We start from the raw sequence: 25,583 nt of genomic DNA on the forward strand, positions 1-25,583 counted from the left end.
TTTTATAAACGATTCAAGTCGTTTAAATACTAATTTTGACATTTAGACAACGCCATCTGATAGTTTATAATAGAATCATATTTTACGAAACTCCTAGGAATGAATGTAAAGGTACTAAAAATTGTAAATATATACAGAGTGTCTTATTGAAGATAATAAATACGTATTTAGTCGGGCAATTTCTGTATATTGAATATTAGATGGCATAAATCGATTATAATATCATAGATATAATCGATACAAGTTTGTTACTAGATTTGACATTTAGACAACGCCATCTGATAGTTTATAATAGAATCATATTTTACGAAACTCCTAGGAATGAATGTAAAGGTACTAAAAATTGTAAATATATACAGAGTGTCTTATTGAAGATAATAAATACGTATTTAGTCGGGCAATTTCTGTATATTGAATATTAGATGACATAAATCGATTATAATATCATAGATATAATCGATACAAGTTTGTTACTAGATTTGACATTTAGACAACGCCATCTGATAGTTTATAATAGAATTATATTTTACGAAATTAGACGTTTATGAATGAATGTAAAGGTACGAAAAATTTTTAATATATACAGAGTGTCCTATCGAAGATAATTAATATGTATTTTAAATAAATAGATTTGTTTGAAATATTGTTGGGAAATTTGTATTTGAAATATGGAAAATATTTGATTCAACTCACCGGTACGCATTCACATTTCATGCAGTATAAAACTCCTATGGGAACTCCCAAATCTGGTATCCATTGCGATCCCAATTCCCTTATTTGTTTACCAAATATACATTCTGAAACAAAAATCGATTCAGCAGATTCATTTTAATATATATTTAAAAAAATATTAAATTTACAATCTAAAAATTACGTACAAATTAAAATTGTTATAAAAAAATTTTTAAAAATGCGATTTTCCGTTAAGATTTTGATACCAAAACAAAAATTTTGTAAAAATATCGCAAGATTTAAACGAATTAATAAAAAAATATAACTTTCCTTCATTTTCAACTCGTTCATAGATAAATTCCAAATTCGAGGATGCTAAATGGATCGTGTTGAGCAGCGCTCGACGATCAAATACTAGAAAAAGTTTATTCTAACCCAAATTTACTTTTCCCAAGTAATTCAGCATCAACCCCCGTATATTAAACGATGACGTATCGATTTAATGTCATTTAAAACTGACATACTGTATAATTATGTAAAAGACTTATAAATAAAGCTAAATTACACAGGAGCGTACTCGGAATATTTAATAAATATTTTGTAAATTCATTTGATTAAATTATTTCATTTTGTCAATTCAAATTATGTTAAAACTTGATAATAACTAATTTGTTATTTTATTATTATAATTGTATTATCTAGGTACACTTTCCGGCGGTGACGTTCATGATCATGTCGGTTTTTAATGTTTATAATTATCACACAACAATGCAGCTTGCACTTACGTACATACTAATTTTATTTCAAAATGACCTTTGCTAACATTTCGGTCGCCAACAAACCAGCTAGACTTTTTGTCTCGTAATCGACGTATTAATTCAACTCGACTTTCAATTTTATCGTATACTTTCCAAGTTTACACAACTACTTTTTGTATTTATTAAGTTAAAAACCCACGAAATCGATTATAATATACTGTTTTAGACCGTCGAAACTGCATTATTTAATCATTAGTTACCGCTTAGTAGATTTGCTAAACTTTCGGTTCGATCCTCGTAATATAATGAGAAGGCCTTTGCGCTTATATAGTAATATCATTGTGCGCAGTTTATTGTTAAAGTTAACCAAATACAGAAGTAGTTTGCCTACTATGAAAAGATCATCGCTATTTCAAGAATTCCGTCTGGTCATTGCTATGCACTCAAAATCAAAGTTAGCTGTGGCACATTTTTCAAACGGGGAGATCGAGACGACGGCCTTGCTTCACTTAGAGAAAAAATTTCCGTCGAAACGCACGCGAAGAATAATTAATTCGGAAAAAGTTGATAACGAAAGGAGTTTCGTTAATTCCATGACGAAGTAACCGATAAAAAAAATGTGTCATCGCTACCGAGGTGATTTCTTTCGAAAACAAAAAGAAACAATAAGTAAAGAAGTAAACTGAAATTATTAGTCAATGATATTGAGCGGACAGGCTCGTTTTCCATATTTGACGAGTTGAAAAAATATTGGAAACCTGTTCTACTCTGGGGAGTTATATTTTATCTAGAAGCGCCGTATAAGAATCATTTCGCTTCAATACTTAACATTAGAATGTTGTAAAATACTTCATAAGTTTGTACGGGGGTTCCATTAAGATCAATACACTTTGTTTTTATCACGAAAGTTGATTGTTTCGAACAACCGAATACGGTAATGTCAAATATCTATAATGACATTGACAGATTTGACGTAATTATAACAGTATTGCCATTTGTTAAAAATAGAATTCCACTTCTCGTATATCAACTACAATATTTTATTTTCTAAATTATTTACAACTAAGTTTTAGTATTAAAAAAATGTTTTTAAAGTTTGTATATGAAACCGATAGTACAATGTAACTTACGAGGGGTGTGTAGAAAGTTTCGAACACTTTAAACGCGACGAGTCGGTTCAAACGACACATCATCGTTGATAATGTCAAACTTTATGATGACATTGACAGATTTGACGTATTTATAACAGTATTGACATATTTTGGAACTCGACTAGAATTTTTATATATAAACTACAATATTTTATTTTCTAGATTATTTACAACTAAATTTTACTATTAAAAAAATGTTTTTAATGTTTTTATACGAAACTAATGGTACAATGTAACTTACGAGGGGTGTATAGAAAGTTCCGAACACTTTAAACGCGACGAGTCGGTTCAAACGACACATCATCGTTGATAATGTCAAACTTTATGATGACATTGACGTATTTACAACAGTATTGACATATTTTGGAACTCGACTAGAATTTTTATATATAAACTACAATATTTTATTTTCTAGATTATTTACAACTAAATTTTACTATTAAAAAAATGTTTTTAATGTTTTTATACGAAACTAATGGTACAATGTAACTTACGAGGGGTGTATAGAAAGTTTCAGACACTTTAAACGGAAAAAGTCGCTTGATGGTAAATCTGGTGAATATGGAGAGTGGTTAACCAATTCGTGGAAGTTTTTTTTTGTAAACACAATTACGGAAAGCATTTTTAGACAAGAATAAGTATTTTTCATATCTGAAGACGATAAATCTCGGTTTCTTATAATCCACCCCGCAAAATTTCGACAAATTTCGAGACCATAGACGAATAGGCAATAGATAAAACGATTAAATCTTCAAAATCCACAAGAATTGCGACCTTCATATTCCAAAGTTCATTAACCCATTTACAAATTACAATTTTAAATTATGCAACCAACGAAAATATGTCGTCTTGTTGTAATCGAGCCACTTGTGTATTAGATATAAATAAATTTGATCACCTGATTGATTATTTTTTAACTAATCTCCTAATTATTAAAATTCCATAATTATATCTCAAAAAATGTCTTTATTTGACAATTAAGTTTGAAATATTATTAACGGAAATGTTGAAGAAAATCCACAGGCCGGTCCTGGATGATCGTCGACGTGAACAAGATGGACGCCACCACGTTCACTCACCATCGGAACAAAAACGGCATTTCGAAGATGTTTCCATCGAGTTAGGATATTCCAAGGTACCAAAAAACCTTGAAAGGATTTATAAGGTCAATATTTAGAGGATTTATAAGGTTTCTAACCTCAATTTTAGAGCTAGTTTAACGAGGTTTGACGTCGTGAATATTTTTACTGAACTATGTCTTTCCAATACAAAATTTTAACATGTTTTAATTATTTTGAGTGCATTTTATATAATTCAAAGTTCAAATAATGAAATATTAAGACCGAACGTGTCGTATATTCGTTTGCTATCTTTGGTTATCTTAATCTCACGACAATTCGAATTAAAACTGATAAAACTTGGAAATAATTCTAGATAAATATCCAACATGGGTTCCAAACAATCACCACAGGAATATATAATTATTAATAATGATAATAAGTGGGTTCTTCCTGGGGGGACGATCGAATCTCCTTCCGGGAAACATTTTTATTATTTGTACATGTACGAGGACGGTTCTAAAAGTTGTTTGGACTCGAATCAAAAAGAAAGAGAAACTTCGTCAAAATTTTTGGTCAAAAAAGTACTCGATGTACATCGGGATGTAATATAGTCCAAAATAAATTATTTCTCGCGAAAATTTGACTTTTTTTTAATCATTTTTTCTATGAAAATAAAATTATAAACCGTATACCGTTATTTATACCACCCACGTATATATAGAAGGTTTCCAGATGGTATAAAACGTCCTTGTACGAACATTACCAGTCCATTGACTTGTTTTTATCATTTATAATATTCCAAGATGTGGAATGTTTATGACGTCGCCGAAAAATCACGAAATCGAAAAATCGCAAATTCAAAACTCAGTTAATCGAGTCCAAAATCCAATACATTTTTTCAAATTAATCGAAAAAACAACTATAATCGATAAGTAATAATGAAAAAATTAATTATACAAAAAGTTTTACATGACAAATCGTTTTTTTTTGATAATTACTATGAGTCTAAGTTATAAATCAATTAAAAAAATAAGTAGTTAAAAAGTTAAACATGAATTCCTTCTAAAAACGTGTATTTTCTGTTATTCCATAGAAAAACCTTCATAAAATACATGTTCAGTAAGTGCACATCCCTCAGGGTATAATTTACTGTCATATTCAAGGGATATAATCCAATTGACGATTTGTATTGGTTCTTTATCGAATCTACAACGTGTATATTCTGTTATTCCATAGAAAAACCTTCATAAAATACATGTTCAGTAAGTGCACATCCCTCAGGGTATAATTTACTGTCATATTCAAGGGATATAATCCGATTGACGATTTGTATTGGTTCTTTATCGAATATACAACGTGTATATTCTGTTATTCCATAGAAAAACCTTCATAAAATACATGTTCAGTAAGTGCACATCCCTCAGGGTATAATTTACTGTCATATTCAAGGGATATAATCCAATTGACGATTTGTATTGGTTCTTTATCGAATCTACAACGTGTATTTTCTGTTATTCCATAGAAAAACCTTCATAAAATACATGTTCAGTAAGTGCACATCCCTCAGGGTATAATTTACTGTCATATTCAAGGGATATAATCCGATTGACGATTTGTATTGGTTCTTTATCGAATCTACAACGTGTATTTTCTGTTATTCCATAGAAAAACCTTCATAAAATACATGTTCAGTAAGTGCACATCCCTCAGGGTATAATTTACTGTCATATTCAAGAGATATAATCCAATTGACGATTTGTATTGGTTCTTTATCGAATATACAACGTGTATTTTCTGTTATTCCATAGAAAAACCTTCATAAAATACATGTTCAGTAAGTGCACATCCCTCAGGGTATAATTTACTGTCATATTCAAGAGATATAATCCAATTGACGATTTGTATTGGTTCTTTATCGAATATACAACGTGTATTTTCTGTTATTCCATAGAAAAACCTTCATAAAATACATGTTCAGTAAGTGCACATCCCTCAGGGTATAATTTACTGTCATATTCAAGGGATATAATCCGATTGACGATTTGTATTGGTTCTTTATCGAATCTACAACGTGTATTTTCTGTTATTCCATAGAAAAACCTTCATAAAATACATGTTCAGTAAGTGCACATCCCTCAGGGTATAATTTACTGTCATATTCAAGAGATATAATCCAATTGACGATTTGTATTGGTTCTTTATCGAATCTACAACGTGTATTTTCTGTTATTCCATAGAAAAACCTTCATAAAATACATGTTCAGTAAGTGCACATCCCTCAGGGTATAATTTACTGTCATATTCAAGAGATATAATCCAATTGACGATTTGTATTGGTTCTTTATCGAATATACAACGTGTATTTTCTGTTATTCCATAGAAAAACCTTCATAAAATACATGTTCAGTAAGTGCACATCCCTCAGGGTATAATTTACTGTCATATTCAAGAGATATAATCCAATTGACGATTTGTATTGGTTCTTTATCGAATCTACAACGTGTATTTTCTGTTATTCCATAGAAAAACCTTCATAAAATACATGTTCAGTAAGTGCACATCCCTCAGGGTATAATTTACTGTCATATTCAAGAGATATAATCCAATTGACGATTTGTATTGGTTCTTTATCGAATCTACAACGTGTATTTTCTGTTATTCCATAGAAAAACCTTCATAAAATACATGTTCAGTAAGTGCACATCCCTCAGGGTATAATTTACTGTCATATTCAAGGGATATAATCCGATTGACGATTTGTATTGGTTCTTTATCGAATCTACAACGTGTATTTTCTGTTATTCCATAGAAAAACCTTCATAAAATACATGTTCAGTAAGTGCACATCCCTCGGGGTATAATTTACTGTCATATTCAAGGGATATAATCCGATTGACGATTTGTATTGGTTCTTTATCGAATCTACAACGTGTATTTTCTGTTATTCCATAGAAAAACCTTCATAAAATACATGTTCAGTAAGTGCACATCCCTCAGGGTATAATTTACTGTCATATTCAAGGGATATAATCCGATTGACGATTTGTATTGGTTCTTTATCGAATCTACAACGTGTATTTTCTGTTATTCCATAGAAAAACCTTCATAAAATACATGTTCAGTAAGTGCACATCCCTCAGGGTATAATTTACTGTCATATTCAAGAGATATAATCCAATTGACGATTTGTATTGGTTCTTTATCGAATCTACAACGTGTATTTTCTGTTATTCCATAGAAAAACCTTCATAAAATACATGTTCAGTAAGTGCACATCCCTCAGGGTATAATTTACTGTCATATTCAAGGGATATAATCCGATTGACGATTTGTATTGGTTCTTTATCGAATCTACAACGTGTATTTTCTGTTATTCCATAGAAAAACCTTCATAAAATACATGTTCAGTAAGTGCACATCCCTCGGGGTATAATTTACTGTCATATTCAAGGGATATAATCCGATTGACGATTTGTATTGGTTCTTTATCGAATCTACAACGTGTATTTTCTGTTATTCCATAGAAAAACCTTCATAAAATACATGTTCAGTAAGTGCACATCCCTCAGGGTATAATTTACTGTCATATTCAAGGGATATAATCCGATTGACGATTTGTATTGGTTCTTTATCGAATCTACAACGTGTATTTTCTGTTATTCCATAGAAAAACCTTCATAAAATACATGTTCAGTAAGTGCACATCCCTCAGGGTATAATTTACTGTCATATTCAAGGGATATAATCCGATTGACGATTTGTATTGGTTCTTTATCGAATCTACAACGTGTATTTTCTGTTATTCCATAGAAAAACCTTCATAAAATACATGTTCAGTAAGTGCACATCCCTCAGGGTATAATTTACTGTCATATTCAAGGGATATAATCCGATTGACGATTTGTATTGGTTCTTTATCGAATCTACAACGTGTATTTTCTGTTATTCCATAGAAAAACCTTCATAAAATACATGTTCAGTAAGTGCACATCCCTCAGGGTATAATTTACTGTCATATTCAAGAGATATAATCCAATTGACGATTTGTATTGGTTCTTTATCGAATCTACAACGTGTATTTTCTGTTATTCCATAGAAAAACCTTCATAAAATACATGTTCAGTAAGTGCACATCCCTCAGGGTATAATTTACTGTCATATTCAAGAGATATAATCCAATTGACGATTTGTATTGGTTCTTTATCGAATCTACAACGTGTATTTTCTGTTATTCCATAGAAAAACCTTCATAAAATACATGTTCAGTAAGTGCACATCCCTCGGGGTATAATTTACTGTCATATTCAAGAGATATAATCCAATTGACGATTTGTATTGGTTCTTTATCGAATCTACAACTAGGAACTGATAAAAAAATTACGTTTTATCTCAAATGGGGTCAAATTATAGTTAAAAACTCGTTAGATGGATCACCCTATTAATTCAGATCAGTTATTTCTGTCAGGACAATGAACTTTGAAGAAAGGAAGATGAAAGAAGTTTTACGCATAAATAAATTTTGGGATCGTCTTTGAAGTCACTTTTATAATATGATATGTTACATTAAATTAGCAATATGCCAAAAAAAAAGTATTTTATTTTTTTTTAACACGGTTTTGGTAGTTAATGTATCGAAACTTTCGGTAATGGGATTCTATTTGTGTATCTTTTGTATAAAAAACAATTTTGTATCATCGTAAATAAATTTACGATTAACCCCCGTATTTTTCATAACATTCCTATAGCTTAATCACCATAACTGTATTTATAATATTTTTAATTAAGTTATAAAAGCGAATTAAATAAATTTTATACTTTAATTTGATAACACCCTGTATATGACTATAGTAATTTTCAATGACACGTCACTGGTCTGACGTAAGTCATATTGTTGTACAGTGACGTAAGTCACCGTCTACTTTTAATGCAAGTTTTATGTTTCCATTTCTCTTTTTATCCATCTATGTATAATTATTTGCTACCAAAATTAAAAAAACTAACATTATTTTATAGAAAAAACAAACTTTGCCATAAAATAAAAAAATGCACTAGTTTGATTTATCAATTAATTACGTAGTACCATAAAGGTGCAAACTGCAAAAAACTAAAAAAGAAGAAGAGCTGCTAAATATAGTTAATATTTCCATTTAACATCGTATTATTAATATTAATACATATAAATGCATTATTTCAGTGATATAGAATCCTTGAAAACATTATTAAACGATATTATGTACTAGGTATTGCAAAACTTAAAAGCAAGTAATTTACTCGTGAATATACTTTAAGATAGACGATAAATAAACAGCTCTTTATAAATACTGTGAATATCTCATCTTCTTATTGCTTTTATTTTTGATAAAAATATAGTAAATCATCTACGTTCATAGTCGGAAAGGCAGATATTTTGCATCCGTTGCTCTTTAAAAAAAATTCGTTCCGTTCTACCACAAACACTTGTCTATTATCCTTTATATAAATGTCATAAAATCCGGTATTAAATCGCCGTTTGCACCATAACATGTGAGTTTATTATTCTACTTTGAATTTAAACATAAAATTAAATTTATTTTTTTAAACACCGAAATAGGTCGAAACTTTAATTTTTACATGTTTTTTTCAACTAATTTTCTACAAAAACAAACCAAAAATCAATATGAAAAACTTATAAAATGGTCTAAAAATTAGAGTATATATCATTTTTAAAGGGATTCTCAAATATTTATTAATATACGAGGTGTGCCTGTTAAGTAACAAGACTAACTTACTTACAGATGAAGTAAGCATACCGCAAAGGTTAATGACCGTCAGTTGTTTAGTCTGAAGCCTATTCTTTCGAATGTCTACCGTGTCTGGACAAACCTGTGTAGCCGTGGCCTTCATTTATATAGGGGTTGTTGTGAAATTTCACATAAAACTAGGAAAAATTGGAAATAGATTAAGCTAACCTCCAAAATTGTTTTTTTTTTTATTAAATTCATATAAAGATTAATTAATAATCAAAAAGAAAATTTTAATTAGAATTCTAAAGTCTACTTGATTTTATTTAATTCTCGTAATTTTATTTTATTTCAAGCATAGGGTATAAACTAAATTTTTTGTTTGGTTAGTGTTATGGTGCAACTGACGGTTAATAGTCAACCTTGTTTTAAATTCAGTAGATGCGGTTTGGAAGTTTTTTAGCAACAAATGTGATTTTTATAGGAGTTCAATCGAAGATACAGGTTTTAACTAGTCATTTTTGATATAAAAAACATACGTCGCAGCCTATTTTGACAAAATTCGTGTTTATTTATAATAATTATCACTAATTAAATTATTAATTGATTGTTCGTTCTCTTCTCGTTCATTTATTTATTAACTGAATCACCTTGGCGAGGGATTTTTTTTTATTTTTTGATTTATTAATATGAAATTTTTATACATAGGAAAATGTACTCGACAGATATTTTTTTAATGTATAATAATGACTTTAGGGATCTAGTTGATGGAATTTAACAATCACAAATCTATTCATTCTCTCAACTGTCAAAACACAAAACACAGAATACATCAGAAAGAAGTACAAAACACAAAGTTTATCAGTTCTATCGATACTCACTGATCAAGTGATTGTTTAACTGTCAAATTAAAGAGACTGAATGTGTCGATATATGATAGAAAGTTACAATAAAAATAAAGTATAAATTACATTAATTTAGAACTATACCATGTATATAAATTTGTTACTAATAAATTCGAAGAAATCCATCTATTTAACCTCGATAAATTTCAATTTAATAAATTAAATTAAAAGGACAAGTCTAATCAGGGTCTAATTAAAAATAGAGATTTATTTTCATTAAAAACTCATATTTTTTCAAGACGTCAACTTTAATAATAACATCATTAAATTCTAAATATGGAATGTCTAATGTAATATATAGAAAATTAAACATATTTCATACTATTATACAATTAAAAACTCTACAAAAATTCAAGTAGAATATTTAAATTATCACGAATAAAGATAAGAAAATACATTACAGAGTATTAGACAGCAGGGCCGGACTCCGATAAAAATGAAATTTAAATGGAAAATTACATTACAGAGTATTAGACAGCAGGGCCGGACTCCGATAAAAATGAAATTTAAATGGAAAATTACATTACAGAGTATTAGATAGCAGGGCCGGACTCCAATAAAAATTCCACTCTTGGAACGGGAAAAAAGCAAAAGTTAGGTTATGGGCGTGTGCAAATGAAGCCTGTAGTGCGGTAAAGTCGTTTTTTTTACAATATGGAATCTGTACAAACACTTGATCAAGACTAACACGATCCGTTATATCTTACCATAAGTTAACCATACTTCAGGCTTCGCTCTATCGTTAAAACGCTTGATACTTGTATGATTTCATGTTTTCTCGACTGTTATCTATTATAATGGATCGAAATTATACATTTTTCGATTAAAAACATCGCTTTTGACACTGCTTCGGTGACATTTCGTCCACCGCTCCCATCTTATTTTAAAATGAGCGTGACAGCAAAACCGTTCGCTATTTTTCGTCGTTCAACAATGGATGAGATTTTTACATGTCTCACACAAACGCCCACATTGATAATTTCATTCTAAAGGCGGAACTCCTTGCACATTAGCATTCAACAATAAGTGTTCCGACATTTTTAAGTCGGTTCGATGGTCGCGTTATGTTAATTCGGTCTCTTTGAAGTGATAAAACAAAAAAAAAACGATTTTCGATACGTTCAAATCGCCTAAATACACTGTATTATACAACGAGATAAATTTCAACTCGATATAAGTTTCGACGAGATGTAGGGGTATATAAGCAGCGAAGTAAAAACTTAAAAGTGAGTTTAAGACAATAATTCGTAAAAAAAACGATATTTATTCGTCTCTACGTTAATTTAAAACTTCTAGGTTGTCATAATAAGTATCAAAACATCATTAATTTCGCTTTTAGGCGTTGTTTCACATTAACCACGTACATAACCTCAAAAATTGATAAATATGTTTATTTCTTTCATAGTATAGTATCATACGTTGACTGAATTTATTATTATCATTTGAAATTTTTGAATTAAATTGCAATGATGATCTTTTTAGTTGTTTTGATGCTCAAGAGTGGCACAAATTGAAGATTATATTCTATGTGAGATATTTATTTAGGTGTTTGCACGTTTTACGTACACATTTTGAAAACATGGATGCGATATATCTTTTAGAATTAGACTATTAACAGTAAATCGTCTTTTTCTACCAAATACGCCTACAAACCGTGCGATTTTGGAGGTTATAACCTATAAATCTACGATTTAAAACGTTTTTTTCAATATGGCGTTTTCAAATTTTTTATCGTTGGTGGAATATTCGGGACGTCAACAAAAGTTGGCGGTTCGAAGAATTTTAATAGGATATAATACCTCTTTAGAAATTCGCTTTGGCGGTTTTTCGTTCGAACATCGGCAAGAGCGTCTGGACGGGCCACAACCAAAAATATAGTTTGAAGTGTAGCGTCGCGCCGCTAGCCGTCGCGGGTTCTATTTGAGGCTGCACTCGATTGAGGTCATCTACTCGCCTTTCTCAACACAAAACATTATAAAACAAACGAAATGACTACTACTCCAACGACTATTCAAAATCGAGTCATTTCGAATATTCACAATCAATAGAAAATAGGATTGCAAAGATAAAAGCATTTAATTAAGGTCGTAGAGATAACACAACCTCTAAAAATTTCTTATAGATCGACTCGACATACTTAAAATTGTTTTTTTTTTACCAATCGGTATATATTTTTCCAAATATTCATAATACGGACCTGTTTTCTAATAATAAAAAACCGTTGTATAAAATTTGTTCGCGAAAAATCGCCTATTGCCGATTGACAAATAATATCGATAAATTGAGTTACATTCTTATGTGAACGGACGAGTAGTCACTACCTAAATCAAAATGTACGGCTGTGTGAAATATTTTGATGTTTATTGGGTGCTTTTATAGTTCAACATTTTCTAAAAATAATCGAAACTCTGGTCAAAACAATTCGATTATGTTTTATAACTGACATTATTAATCAGCGGAAGGACGGCGTCTGTCAAATTTTCGAGGTCTTTATTGACATCACAACCAAACAACAGGTTAATGCGAATAGTTTATGATATATAAAGATGGTTGTGAACGATGCGTAATTGTTTGAGGTTATTTTAAAGTTTTGGGAACGTTTTTATTAAAAAAATCTTAACGTAATGTTGTAGTCATGTTGATTTTCCGTTTTCGTTTAGTTAATTATAATATAATAATTAGATAGAGGGATGTAAAATGCTTCAAATTTATATTTACATCACAAGGAAAAGCTGGCGTCGTCACCATTTTGTATTTTATTAAATCATGAGACAATTGTTGACGGAATTTAAAACATTTTTGATAGTTTATCCTCTGATATGACTTATTGAGCTTAAAAGTCATTTTAGGCAGGTTGATTTTGTTGATGAGGCTACCAGGGTTGTCCAGAAAGTACTTATTTTCACAAACGTATTATATCTTTTTTATTTTCAAGTTTTCGAAAAAAAGTTATTCTTCATAAAAGGTTCTGAATGGTCCTAACCTTAAAATGCAGTTATCAGATATCAAAATTTTTCAGTAGTATACGAGGTTACTCATAAAATGTTAATTTTTTTTTATAATTTCTTACGTAAAAATAGGGTATTTTTTCATTTCTTTGTCACCCTATATAGGTATTAAAGTGTACATGGCGCCTGTCATTATTCAAAGTTGTGTAAATATGTGGCAATTTCGAAAACGATTCTCGATTATTCAATCAATAAGAAATGACTAATTTTATCTCTAACAATAGCTCTGATAAGTTATCTGTACCGTAACCCATCAACCTATTCGTTAATTCGATCTTATTTGTTATTTTTGATCAAATTTTGATGCGCAGTTTTTGAAATTTTTCAAAAAATATACTCAGAAGTTTTTACCAAAAATTTAACTCCATTTTAAATAAAAGTATTTAATGCCAAATCACTTTATTTCTATATGAAATATGTAATACAGAGTGGACAATTGAATTAAATGAAAATTTCTTGTTAGATCTCGAATACAGGGTCGGATTTAGACATTGAGTACAGCACGTCTATTCTACAATCAAAAATGAAGATTTTTTAGGTTTAAAATAATATTTTTTGACTTTATTTCTATATGAATTATGTGATACAGAGTGGACAATTGAATTAAATGAAAATTTCTTGTTAGATCTCGAATACAGGGTCGGATTTAGACTTTGAGTACAGCACGTCTATTCTACAATCAAAAATGAAGATTTTTTACGTTTAAAATAATATTTTTTTGACTTTATTCCTATATAAAATATGTGATACAGAGTGGACAATTGAATTAAATGAAAATTTCTTGTTAGATCTCGAATACAGGGTCGGATTTAGACTTTGAGTACAGCACGTCTATTCTACAATCAAAAATGAAGATTTTTTACGTTTAAAATAATATTTTTTTGACTTTATTCCTATATAAAATATGTGATACAGAGTGGACAATTAAATTAAATGAAAATTTCTTGTTAGATCTCGAATACAGGGTCGGATTTAGACTTTGAGTACAGCACGTCTATTCTACAATCAAAAATGAAGATTTTTTACGTTTAAAATAATATTTTTTTGACTTTATTTCTATATAAAATATGTGATACAGAGTGGACAATTGAATTAAATGAAAATTTCTTGTTAGATCTCGAATACAGGGTCGGATTTAGACTTTGAGTACAGCACGTCTATTCTACAATCAAAAATGAAGATTTTTTACGTTTAAAATAATATTTTTTTGACTTTATTTCTATATGAATTATGTGATACAGAGTGGACAATTGAATTAAATGAATATTTCTTGTTAGATCTCGAATACAGGGTCGGATTTAGACTTTGAGTACAGCACGTCTATTCTACAATCAAAAATGAAGATTTTTTAGGTTTAAAATAATATTTTTTTGACTTTATTTCTATATGAAATATGTGATACAGAGTGGACAATTGAATTAAATGAAAATTTCTTGTTAGATCTCGAATACAGGGTCGGATTTAGACTTTGAGTACAGCACGTCTATTCTACAATCAAAAATGAAGATTTTTTACGTTTAAAATAATATTTTTTTGACTTTATTTCTATATGAATTATGTGATACAGAGTGGACAATTGAATTAAATGAATATTTCTTGTTAGATCTCGAATACAGGGTCGGATTTAGACTTTGAGTACAGCACGTCTATTCTACAATCAAAAATGAAGATTTTTCACGTTTAAAATAATATTTTTTTGACTTTATTTCTATATGAATTATGTGATACAGAGTGGACAATTGAATTAAATGAAAATTTCTTGTTAGATCTCGAATACAGGGTCGGATTTAGACTTTGAGTACAGCACGTCTATTCTACAATCAAAAATGAAGATTTTTCACGTTTAAAATAATATTTTTTTGACTTTATTTCTATATGAATTATGTGATACAGAGTGGACAATTGAATTAAATGAATATTTCTTGTTAGATCTCGAATACAGGGTCGGATTTAGACTTTGAGTACAGCACGTCTATTCTACAATCAAAAATGAAGATTTTTCACGTTTAAAATAATATTTTTTTGACTTTATTTCTATATGAATTATGTGATACAGAGTGGACAATTGAATTAAATGAATATTTCTTGTTAGATCTCGAATACAGGGTCGGATTTAGACTTTGAGTACAGCACGTCTATTCTACAATCAAAAATGAAGATTTTTCACGTTTAAAATAATATTTTTTTGACTTTATTTCTATATGAATTATGTGATACAGAGTGGACAATTGAATTAAATGAATATTTCTTGTTAGATCTCGAATACAGGGTCGGATTTAGACTTTGAGTACAGCACGTCTATTCTACAATCAAAAATGAAGATTTTTTACGTTTAAAATAATATTTTTTTGACTTTATTCCTATATAAAATATGTGATACAGAGTGGACAATTGAATTAAATGAAAATTTCTTGTTAGATCTCGAATACAGGGTCGGATTTAGACTTTGAGTACAGCACGTCTATTCTACAATCAAAAATGAAGATTTTTCACGTTTAAAATAATATTTTTTTGACTTTATTTCTATATGAATTATGTGATACAGAGTGGACAATTGAATTAAATGAATATTTCTTGTTAGATCTCGAATACAGGGTCGGATTTAGACTTTGAGTACAGCACGTCTATTCTACAATCAAAAATGAAGATTTTTTACGTTTAAAATAATATTTTTTTGACTTTATTCCTATATAAAATATGTGATACAGAGTGGACAATTGAATTAAATGAAAATTTCTTGTTAGATCTCGAATACAGGGTCGGATTTAGACTTTGAGTACAGCACGTCTATTCTACAATCAAAAATGAAGATTTTTTACGTTTAAAATAATATTTTTTTGACTTTATTCCTATATAAAATATGTGATACAGAGTGGACAATTAAATTAAATGAAAATTTCTTGTTAGATCTCGAATACAGGGTCGGATTTAGACTTTGAGTACAGCACGTCTATTCTACAATCAAAAATGAAGATTTTTTACGTTTAAAATAATATTTTTTTGACTTTATTTCTATATAAAATATGTGATACAGAGTGGACAATTGAATTAAATGAAAATTTCTTGTTAGATCTCGAATACAGGGTCGGATTTAGACTTTGAGTACAGCACGTCTATTCTACAATCAAAAATGAAGATTTTTTACGTTTAAAATAATATTTTTTTGACTTTATTTCTATATGAATTATGTGATACAGAGTGGACAATTGAATTAAATGAATATTTCTTGTTAGATCTCGAATACAGGGTCGGATTTAGACTTTGAGTACAGCACGTCTATTCTACAATCAAAAATGAAGATTTTTTAGGTTTAAAATAATATTTTTTTGACTTTATTTCTATATGAAATATGTGATACAGAGTGGACAATTGAATTAAATGAAAATTTCTTGTTAGATCTCGAATACAGGGTCGGATTTAGACTTTGAGTACAGCACGTCTATTCTACAATCAAAAATGAAGATTTTTCACGTTTAAAATAATATTTTTTTGACTTTATTTCTATATGAATTATGTGATACAGAGTGGACAATTGAATTAAATGAATATTTCTTGTTAGATCTCGAATACAGGGTCGGATTTAGACTTTGAGTACAGCACGTCTATTCTACAATCAAAAATGAAGATTTTTCACGTTTAAAATAATATTTTTTTGACTTTATTTCTATATGAATTATGTGATACAGAGTGGACAATTGAATTAAATGAATATTTCTTGTTAGATCTCGAATACAGGGTCGGATTTAGACTTTGAGTACAGCACGTCTATTCTACAATCAAAAATGAAGATTTTTCACGTTTAAAATAATATTTTTTTGACTTTATTTCTATATGAATTATGTGATACAGAGTGGACAATTGAATTAAATGAATATTTCTTGTTAGATCTCGAATACAGGGTCGGATTTAGACTTTGAGTACAGCACGTCTATTCTACAATCAAAAATGAAGATTTTTTACGTTTAAAATAATATTTTTTTGACTTTATTTCTATATGAATTATGTGATACAGAGTGGACAATTGAATTAAATGAAAATTTCTTGTTAGATCTCGAATACAGGGTCGGATTTAGACTTTGAGTACAGCACGTCTATTCTACAATCAAAAATGAAGATTTTTTACGTTTAAAATAATATTTTTTTGACTTTATTCCTATATAAAATATGTGATACAGAGTGGACAATTGAATTAAATGAAAATTTCTTGTTAGATCTCGAATACAGGGTCGGATTTAGACTTTGAGTACAGCACGTCTATTCTACAATCAAAAATGAAGATTTTTCACGTTTAAAATAATATTTTTTTGACTTTATTTCTATATGAATTATGTGATACAGAGTGGACAATTGAATTAAATGAATATTTCTTGTTAGATCTCGAATACAGGGTCGGATTTAGACTTTGAGTACAGCACGTCTATTCTACAATCAAAAATGAAGATTTTTCACGTTTAAAATAATATTTTTTTGACTTTATTTCTATATGAATTATGTGATACAGAGTGGACAATTGAATTAAATGAATATTTCTTGTTAGATCTCGAATACAGGGTCGGATTTAGACTTTGAGTACAGCACGTCTATTCTACAATCAAAAATGAAGATTTTTCACGTTTAAAATAATATTTTTTTGACTTTATTTCTATATGAATTATGTGATACAGAGTGGACAATTGAATTAAATGAATATTTCTTGTTAGATCTCGAATACAGGGTCGGATTTAGACTTTGAGTACAGCACGTCTATTCTACAATCAAAAATGAAGATTTTTCACGTTTAAAATAATATTTTTTTGACTTTATTTCTATATGAATTATGTGATACAGAGTGGACAATTGAATTAAATGAATATTTCTTGTTAGATCTCGAATACAGGGTCGGATTTAGACTTTGAGTACAGCACGTCTATTCTACAATCAAAAATGAAGATTTTTTACGTTTAAAATAATATTTTTTTGACTTTATTTCTATATGAATTATGTGATACAGAGTGGACAATTGAATTAAATGAAAATTTCTTGTTAGATCTCGAATACAGGGTCGGATTTAGACTTTGAGTACAGCACGTCTATTCTACAATCAAAAATGAAGATTTTTTACGTTTAAAATAATATTTTTTTGACTTTATTCCTATATAAAATATGTGATACAGAGTGGACAATTGAATTAAATGAAAATTTCTTGTTAGATCTCGAATACAGGGTCGGATTTAGACTTTGAGTACAGCAAGTCTATTCTACAATCAAAAATGAAGATTTTTTACGTTTAAAATAATATTTTTTCGACTTCGCATCTAATCTTTCCAAAGAGTATTTCTTCGAAGTACTTAAGATCTCTGCTTTCTCCAGGGTTGGCTCGCAGAATTTGCATCTATATCTATATATAGTATGTCAAAATTAATCTGGAATACGGCGTTTATAAATCGTCTTTAAAATCTGTATTATGAAATTTGGTGTAAATAACTCAACAGTTTAACATTATGTAATGAAAATTTACATACTAACTAAGGTGGAAATAATTGAAAGCGTACAAAATATTTATTTGTTTATACCTAATCGATTTATTGAACTTTTATTGCGAAATTGGTGATAACTCGATGATAATCATGAAGTTGTGGAGTGTATTACCGTAAAATTAGTCAAGGACGTTCGAAAAAACGTAAAGGTTATTCACTAATACAGGGTTGGACTAAATAATTTCGACAAATATAGATTTATCTTCCGTACATTTTATTCAATCACTTTTCAATCATCGTTATTAACAAATTTTAGTTCATTACAATATACGATCGTCAAACAGACAAAATGGCCGAAATTTCAATAATTGGCATCTTCAGATTGAGATCGTAAACTTTTCACACCAACCTCGTATCATATAATTAATTAATTCATAAAAATTTACGAACTAATTTTCGAAAATTCATCACATTTTTTAAATACCCCTCGTATATTGGGTTTTAGGACATAAAGTAAATAATATTTTAAATTAATCTGGTGAATTATCAATTTTTTCTTATAGTTTTTTCTTTCTACGACATTCCGTCTAGAAATTTCAATATACCGATGTTGGTATCGAAGAATTTCGACTTTGGTAAAAACCCACCTTTATAAAAACCCCATAATTCAGCTTACGGTTATAGCAGGGTTGACGTTTTGTTTTGTCACGTACAAAGTCAAATACTTTTTATGATTTATTGCAGTCGAAGCGTTTTATTTACAAATTTTCGACCGTAATTCCAACCAGATGTATTTTCGACGTATATAAACAATCAAGATGGACGTTTGAATAAGTCACTTACTGCGAACCGAACGATTTTAAAATCTAATCAAAAAGAAACTGATTCTGCAGAATTTATTATCGAATAAACGTATTCAGTACAACCCTCGTATTTATTTAATACGATAACCAACTTTCTCTACTGTCAATTTGACTTTTTTTGGTTAGAATTTGTCGAAATAATGCTGCGAAATTTATTGGACGATTACGTACGTCCGTTCAGTGTGTTTTGATAAAATAAATAATCTGAAAGCCAGGGGCGGCTCATGCCCAATGGTTAACGATCCGTAACTTTTACAGGGACACCCAATATAATCTAAAACGAATTTTTATGACCTAGGGGATATATAGATCGTTGTACAGGTCATAAAAACCGTTCGCTTTAAAGAAACATTCCGAAAAAAAATATCGCAAATTGTAATTATTCATTTTGTTTGTTTTTTTGTATATTTCTACGAGCGGAGAAGAGGTGGGGTATTCCGAAGAAGTGTATTATCCATATAATGACGTAATTTGTAATGTAGGCCAGACACTTAGTTATTTAGAAATTAGGTAAACAGAACACTTGAAACAAATTAATGAAAATAGATAAATCACACACTTCGTTAAACAACTTTTTGATAAAAGACAATACCAAAAAAAAAAATGAATTTAAAACGTGTTATTGTTTAAATTATTATTTAACGCCAAGGTTTGTCCCACCCTATATAATTATAGTTTGAATTATATAATTTGATTTGTTTAAATAATAAAAAATTTGAATTAATTACATATAATTGTGCTTTGAATTTGGTTTTATGACAATACGTAACAAAAAAAAAATTCCGCCGTCTCCAAATATTCAAAAATAATTAATTCAATAATAAATTCCATGGAATATTACTCCTCTAACTTTTAATTAAAGAAAAATTAGATTTTCAGGGGTTTAATACTATACAGGGTGTCTCATAAGTCAGTTTTCATAATCCTATTCCTTGCTGAGCCTTTCCGGGAAATCCCTGTTCTAAAATATCAACTCAAATCATCGTTGGTGACGTCCTGTATTGAGATTCGTCAATTATCTGTCAATCACTGATCTACCGATGAAAACGATCCGTCGAATCGATGTTTTGACTGTTCGAAAACGTTTCGATTGTAGGAGAATGATTCGTCGTTCTGTGATTGACGTAGCTTCGACAATTGACAGTTCTGCGTTGTTTTAACGGAACGGCGAATCGTTTTGTTTCACAAAAAACGATTTTTGGTTAGGATGATATAATTTGATTCATTCGGTATATCCGAATTTATTAAGGAAATGACGCGATACTTAAAATTACATAATTCGAAAAATAATCAGGTGTTAGTTGGATTGTTTTTGGCGTTGCTGCCAAAAGACACGGACTTATATCCGGTGGCATACGTCATTTGAAAATTTTTTGTTTGTCAATCAGGTTCAATAGGAATAAAATTTGTATCGAATATATTTTTCGTTTAGTTTTTTTTTTTAAGCGCTAATTCATCTTTTTGACGCCACGCTCTTAAAGAAAAATAAATTTATCTTTTTTAATCTTATCAAACTAAACATTCTATTCGTACTCTTAAAATTATTAAATTATTGCATATTTAATATATATATAAATATATGTGTGTCTATGTACTATAATAATCGGATTGTTAAACAAAATTATGTAATATTTATATTACGAGGGGAAACTAAATACGTACGAGGGTTATCTGAAACTTATAATTCTGAAACGAAGCCAAAAATCTTGTCTACAATCACAGATATTAAAAAAAAAATATTGTGGAAGGATGAAGAAAAGTATTTTTACTGAAACTCGTTAAAAAAAATAATTAAAAGTCGATGTATTTTCAAAATTTAATCAAAAAATTTGAACGTAATGTTTTTTTTTAGAAAGTTGTAGATAAATTATAGTATTAAATGCAATTGAACTTAGGAAAACTCATTTTTGTCAAAATTGAATGAAAAAAACAATCTTTGTCAAATTGAGCTCAGAAAACACAATTTTCATCAAAATTCAGCTCGCAAAAATCAATTTTTGACAAAACTGCGCTCAGAAAAGACAATTTTGAACAAAACTGAACTCAGAAACGACAATTTTGGGCAAAATTGAGCTCAGAAACGACAATTTTTGTCAAAATTCAGCTCGCAAAAAACAATTTTTGTCAAAACTGCGCTCAGAAACGACAATTTTGAGCAAAATTGGGCTCAGATAAACCAATTTTCCTCAATATTAAACTCAGAAAAGCCCATTATCGCTAAACTGAGTTCACAAAAGGTAATTTTCATCAAAATTCAGCTCGCAAAAATCAATTTTTGACAAAACTGCGCCCAGAATAGACAATTTTGAACAAAACTGAACTCAGAAACGACAATTTTGGGCAAAATTTAGCTCAGAAACGACAATTTTTGTCAAAATTCAGCTCGCAAAAACCAATTTTTGTCAAAACTGCGCTCAGAAACGACAATTTTGAGCAAAATTGGGCTCAGATAAACCAATTTTCCTCAATATTAAACTCAGAAAAGCCCATTATCGCTAAACTGAGTTCACAAAAGGTAATTTTCATCAAAATTCAGCTCGCAAAAATCAATTTTTGACAAAACTGCGCCCAGAATAGACAATTTTGAACAAAACTGAACTCAGAAACGACAATTTTGGGCAAAATTGAGCTCAGAAACGACAATTTTTGTCAAAATTCAGCTCGCAAAAACCAATTTTTGTCAAAACTGCGCTCAGAAACGACAATTTTGAGCAAAATTGGGCTCAGATAAACCAATTTTCCTCAATATTAAACTCAGAAAAGCCCATTATCGCTAAACTGAGTTCACAAAAGGTAATTTTCATCAAAATTCAGCTCGCAAAAATCAATTTTTGACAAAACTGCGCCCAGAATAGACAATTTTGAACAAAACTGAACTCAGAAACGACAATTTTGGGCAAAATTTAGCTCAGAAACGACAATTTTTGTCAAAATTCAGCTCGCAATAACCAATTTTTGTCAAAACTGCGCTCAGAAACGACAATTTTGAGCAAAATTGGGCTCAGATAAACCAATTTTCCTCAATATTAAACTCAGAAAAGCCCATTATCGCTAAACTGAGTTCACAAAAGGTAATTTTCATCAAAATTCAGCTCGCAAAAATCAATTTTTGACAAAACTGCGCTCAGAAAAGACAATTTTGAACAAAACTGATCTCAGAAAAGACAATTTTGGGCAAAATTGAACTCAGAAACGACAATTTTTGTCAAAATTCAGCTCACAAAAACCAATTTTTGTCAAAACTGCGCTCAGAAACGACAATTTTGAGCAAAATTGGGCTCAGATAAACCAATTTTCCTCAATATTAAACTCAGAAAAGCCCATTATCGCTAAACTGAGTTCACAAAAGGTAATTTTCATCAAAATTCAGCTCGCAAAAATCAATTTTTGACAAAACTGCGCTCAGAAAAGACAATTTTGGGCAAAACTGATCTCAGAAAAGACAATTTTGGGCAAAATTGAGCTCAGAAAAGCCCATTTTTGCTAAAATGAATGCATTAAAGTCAATTTCGTTTAAAACTAAATTTAGAATAACTAATTTTTGTCAGAATTGAATTCGTTAAAAAAAATAATTAAAAGTCGATGTATTTTCAAAATTTAATCAAGAAATTTGAACGTAATGTTTTTTTTTTAGAAAGTTGTAGATAAATTATAGTATTAAATGCAATTGAACTTAGAAAAACTCATTTTTGTCAAAATTGAATTAAAAAATCAATTTTTGTCAAATCGAACTCAGAAAACACAATTTTCCTCAAAATTCAGCTCGCAAAAACCAATTTTCGACAAAACTGAGCTCAGAAACGACAATTTTGGGCAAAATTGGGCTCAGAAAAATCAATTTTCGTCCAAATCCAGCTCGCAAAAACCAATTTTCGACAAAACTGCGCTCAGAAACGACAATTTTGGACAAAATTGAGCTGAGAAAAACCAATTTTTCTTAATATTTAACTCAGAAAAGCCCATTTTCGCTAAACTGAGCTCACAAAAGATAATTTTCATCAAAATTCAGCTCGCAAAAATCAATTTTCGACAAAACTGCGCTCAGAAACGACGATTTCGGGCAAAATTGGACTCAGAAAAATCAATTTTCGTCAAAATTGAACTCAGAAAAGCCCATTTTTGCTAAACTGAATGCATTAAAGTCAATTTTAGTTAAAATTAAATTTATAATAACTAATTTTTGTCAGAATTGAGTTCGGAAAAGCAAATTATTGTCAAATTGAACCCAGTAAATATAATGAGTTAAAATTGAGTCCAAAAAAATGCAATCGAACTTAGAAAAACTCATTTTTGTCAAATCGATTTCAAAAAAGACCATTTTCGTCAAAATTCAGCTCGCAAAAACCAATTTTCGACAAAACTGCGCTCAGAAACGACAATTTTGGGAAAAATTGGACTCAGAAAAATCAATTTTTCTTAATATTTAACTCAGAAAAGCCCATTTTCGCTAAACTGAGCTCAGAAAAGATAATTTTCATCAAAATTCAGCTCGCAAAAATCAATTTTGGGAAAAATTGGACTCAGAAAAATCAATTTTTCTTAATATTTAACTCAGAAAAGCCCATTTTCGCTAAACTGAGCTCAGAAAAGATAATTTTCATCAAAATTCAGCTCGCAAAAATCAATTTTGGGAAAAATTGGACTCAGAAAAGCCCATTTTTGCTAAACTGAATGCATAAAATTCAATTTTAGTTAAAATTAAATTTATAATAACTAATTTTTGTCAGAATTGAGTTCGGAAAAGCAAATTATTGTCAAATTGAACCCAGTAAATATAATGAGTTAAAATTGAGTCCAAAAAAATGCAATCGAACTTAGAAAAACTCATTTTTGTCAAAATTGAATTAAAAAACCAATTTTTGCCAAATCGAACTCAGAAACGACAATTTTGGACAAAACTGAGCTCAGAAAACCTAATTTTCGTTAAAATTGAACTCAGAAAAGCCCATTTTTCCTAAACTGAATGCATTAAAGTCTATTTTAGTTAAAAAAAAATATAGTGCAAATATATTTTTACTGAAATTCGTTTAAAAAAAAAAATTACTAAAAGTCGATGTATTTTCAAAATTTAATCAAGAAATTTGAACGTTTAAATGTACAAAAGCGATTAAGTGATTTACAGTATCTTGTAGATCGTGTTTTTGGAAATCAAATACAGGTACCGACGACAACATAAATAACAAGACAAATTGTGAAAATAATCGAGATAAATCAAAGTTATTAATTAATTATTTTATCGTAATGTTTTTTCTCGAAAGTTGTAGATAAATTATAGTATTAAATACGATAGGAATAGTTATAATTCATCGAATAGCCCTTTGGATAATTGAGTATATTAATTATATATATTTTAACATGAAATCTAAATTAATTCAGATATTAATTAATTAAAAAAAAAATACGTAAATGTTTGGTACGTTTAAAAAAAAATTTTTTTATATATAAAAAAAATGACTAACCGGCAGCTTTGTTCCTAGATCTGGGTAAATCTTCGTCCAATAAAGGAGATTTGATTCTGGCTTCCCCCAAGCCGGTTAAAAGGGCGATAAACAACACAAATAATAATATAACCTTCATTTTTTTATATATATATAAATAAATATATTTTAAATAGTTTATCCACTGCACACACACCGCACAATTTTCGTTCGTCAAAAATAAAAAATCAAAATCATATTAACGAAGTTTCGTTTTTTATGTAACAGCAAAAAATTTTCGACGTAACCGCGCGCCGACACCTCGGAAAGTGAACTGAAACACATCGTCGAACGTCTGAGTCAATCCGATCATCAGTTTGTGTTTTTCCTCCCTACTCCTTTGGTCCTGGAGGATAGCGACGGCAGGATGGACGATGGGACAGCGTTAGAAGATGGACCAATGGGGCGGTGCGGATGGGGTCATGGGTTTGGTCGAAGGAAAGGACGTAGTGTTTCGATTTCGACAGAAAAACAGATAAAATAATAGCGCTGCGGGTTTTTAATTTTAATCC

General features: G+C 29.5%; 1 protein-coding gene across 2 annotated transcripts in view; it reads right to left on the reverse strand.

Annotated features, from left to right (window-relative positions):
• LOC130892778 (dorsal-ventral patterning protein Sog) overlaps nucleotides 1-25,347 on the reverse strand; it is a 39,200-nt gene extending 13,853 nt beyond the window's left edge. The window contains exons 1-2 of one of the 2 annotated variants that reach the window (XM_057798387.1): nucleotides 25,054-25,347; nucleotides 694-797 (exon numbers count right to left, since the gene is read on the reverse strand). In XM_057798387.1, coding sequence (XP_057654370.1) covers nucleotides 694-797; nucleotides 25,054-25,171 — 222 coding nt within the window. In that variant the 5' untranslated portion in view covers nucleotides 25,172-25,347. The remainder of the gene's footprint in view (nucleotides 1-693; nucleotides 798-25,053) is intronic. The other variant, XM_057798388.1, reaches the window with a different exon arrangement.
• Nucleotides 25,348-25,583: the final 236 nt, after the last annotated feature.

Source organism: Diorhabda carinulata, chromosome 4 (genome assembly GCF_026250575.1).
Source record: "Diorhabda carinulata isolate Delta chromosome 4, icDioCari1.1, whole genome shotgun sequence".
NCBI classification, from domain to species: domain Eukaryota; kingdom Metazoa; phylum Arthropoda; class Insecta; order Coleoptera; family Chrysomelidae; genus Diorhabda; species Diorhabda carinulata.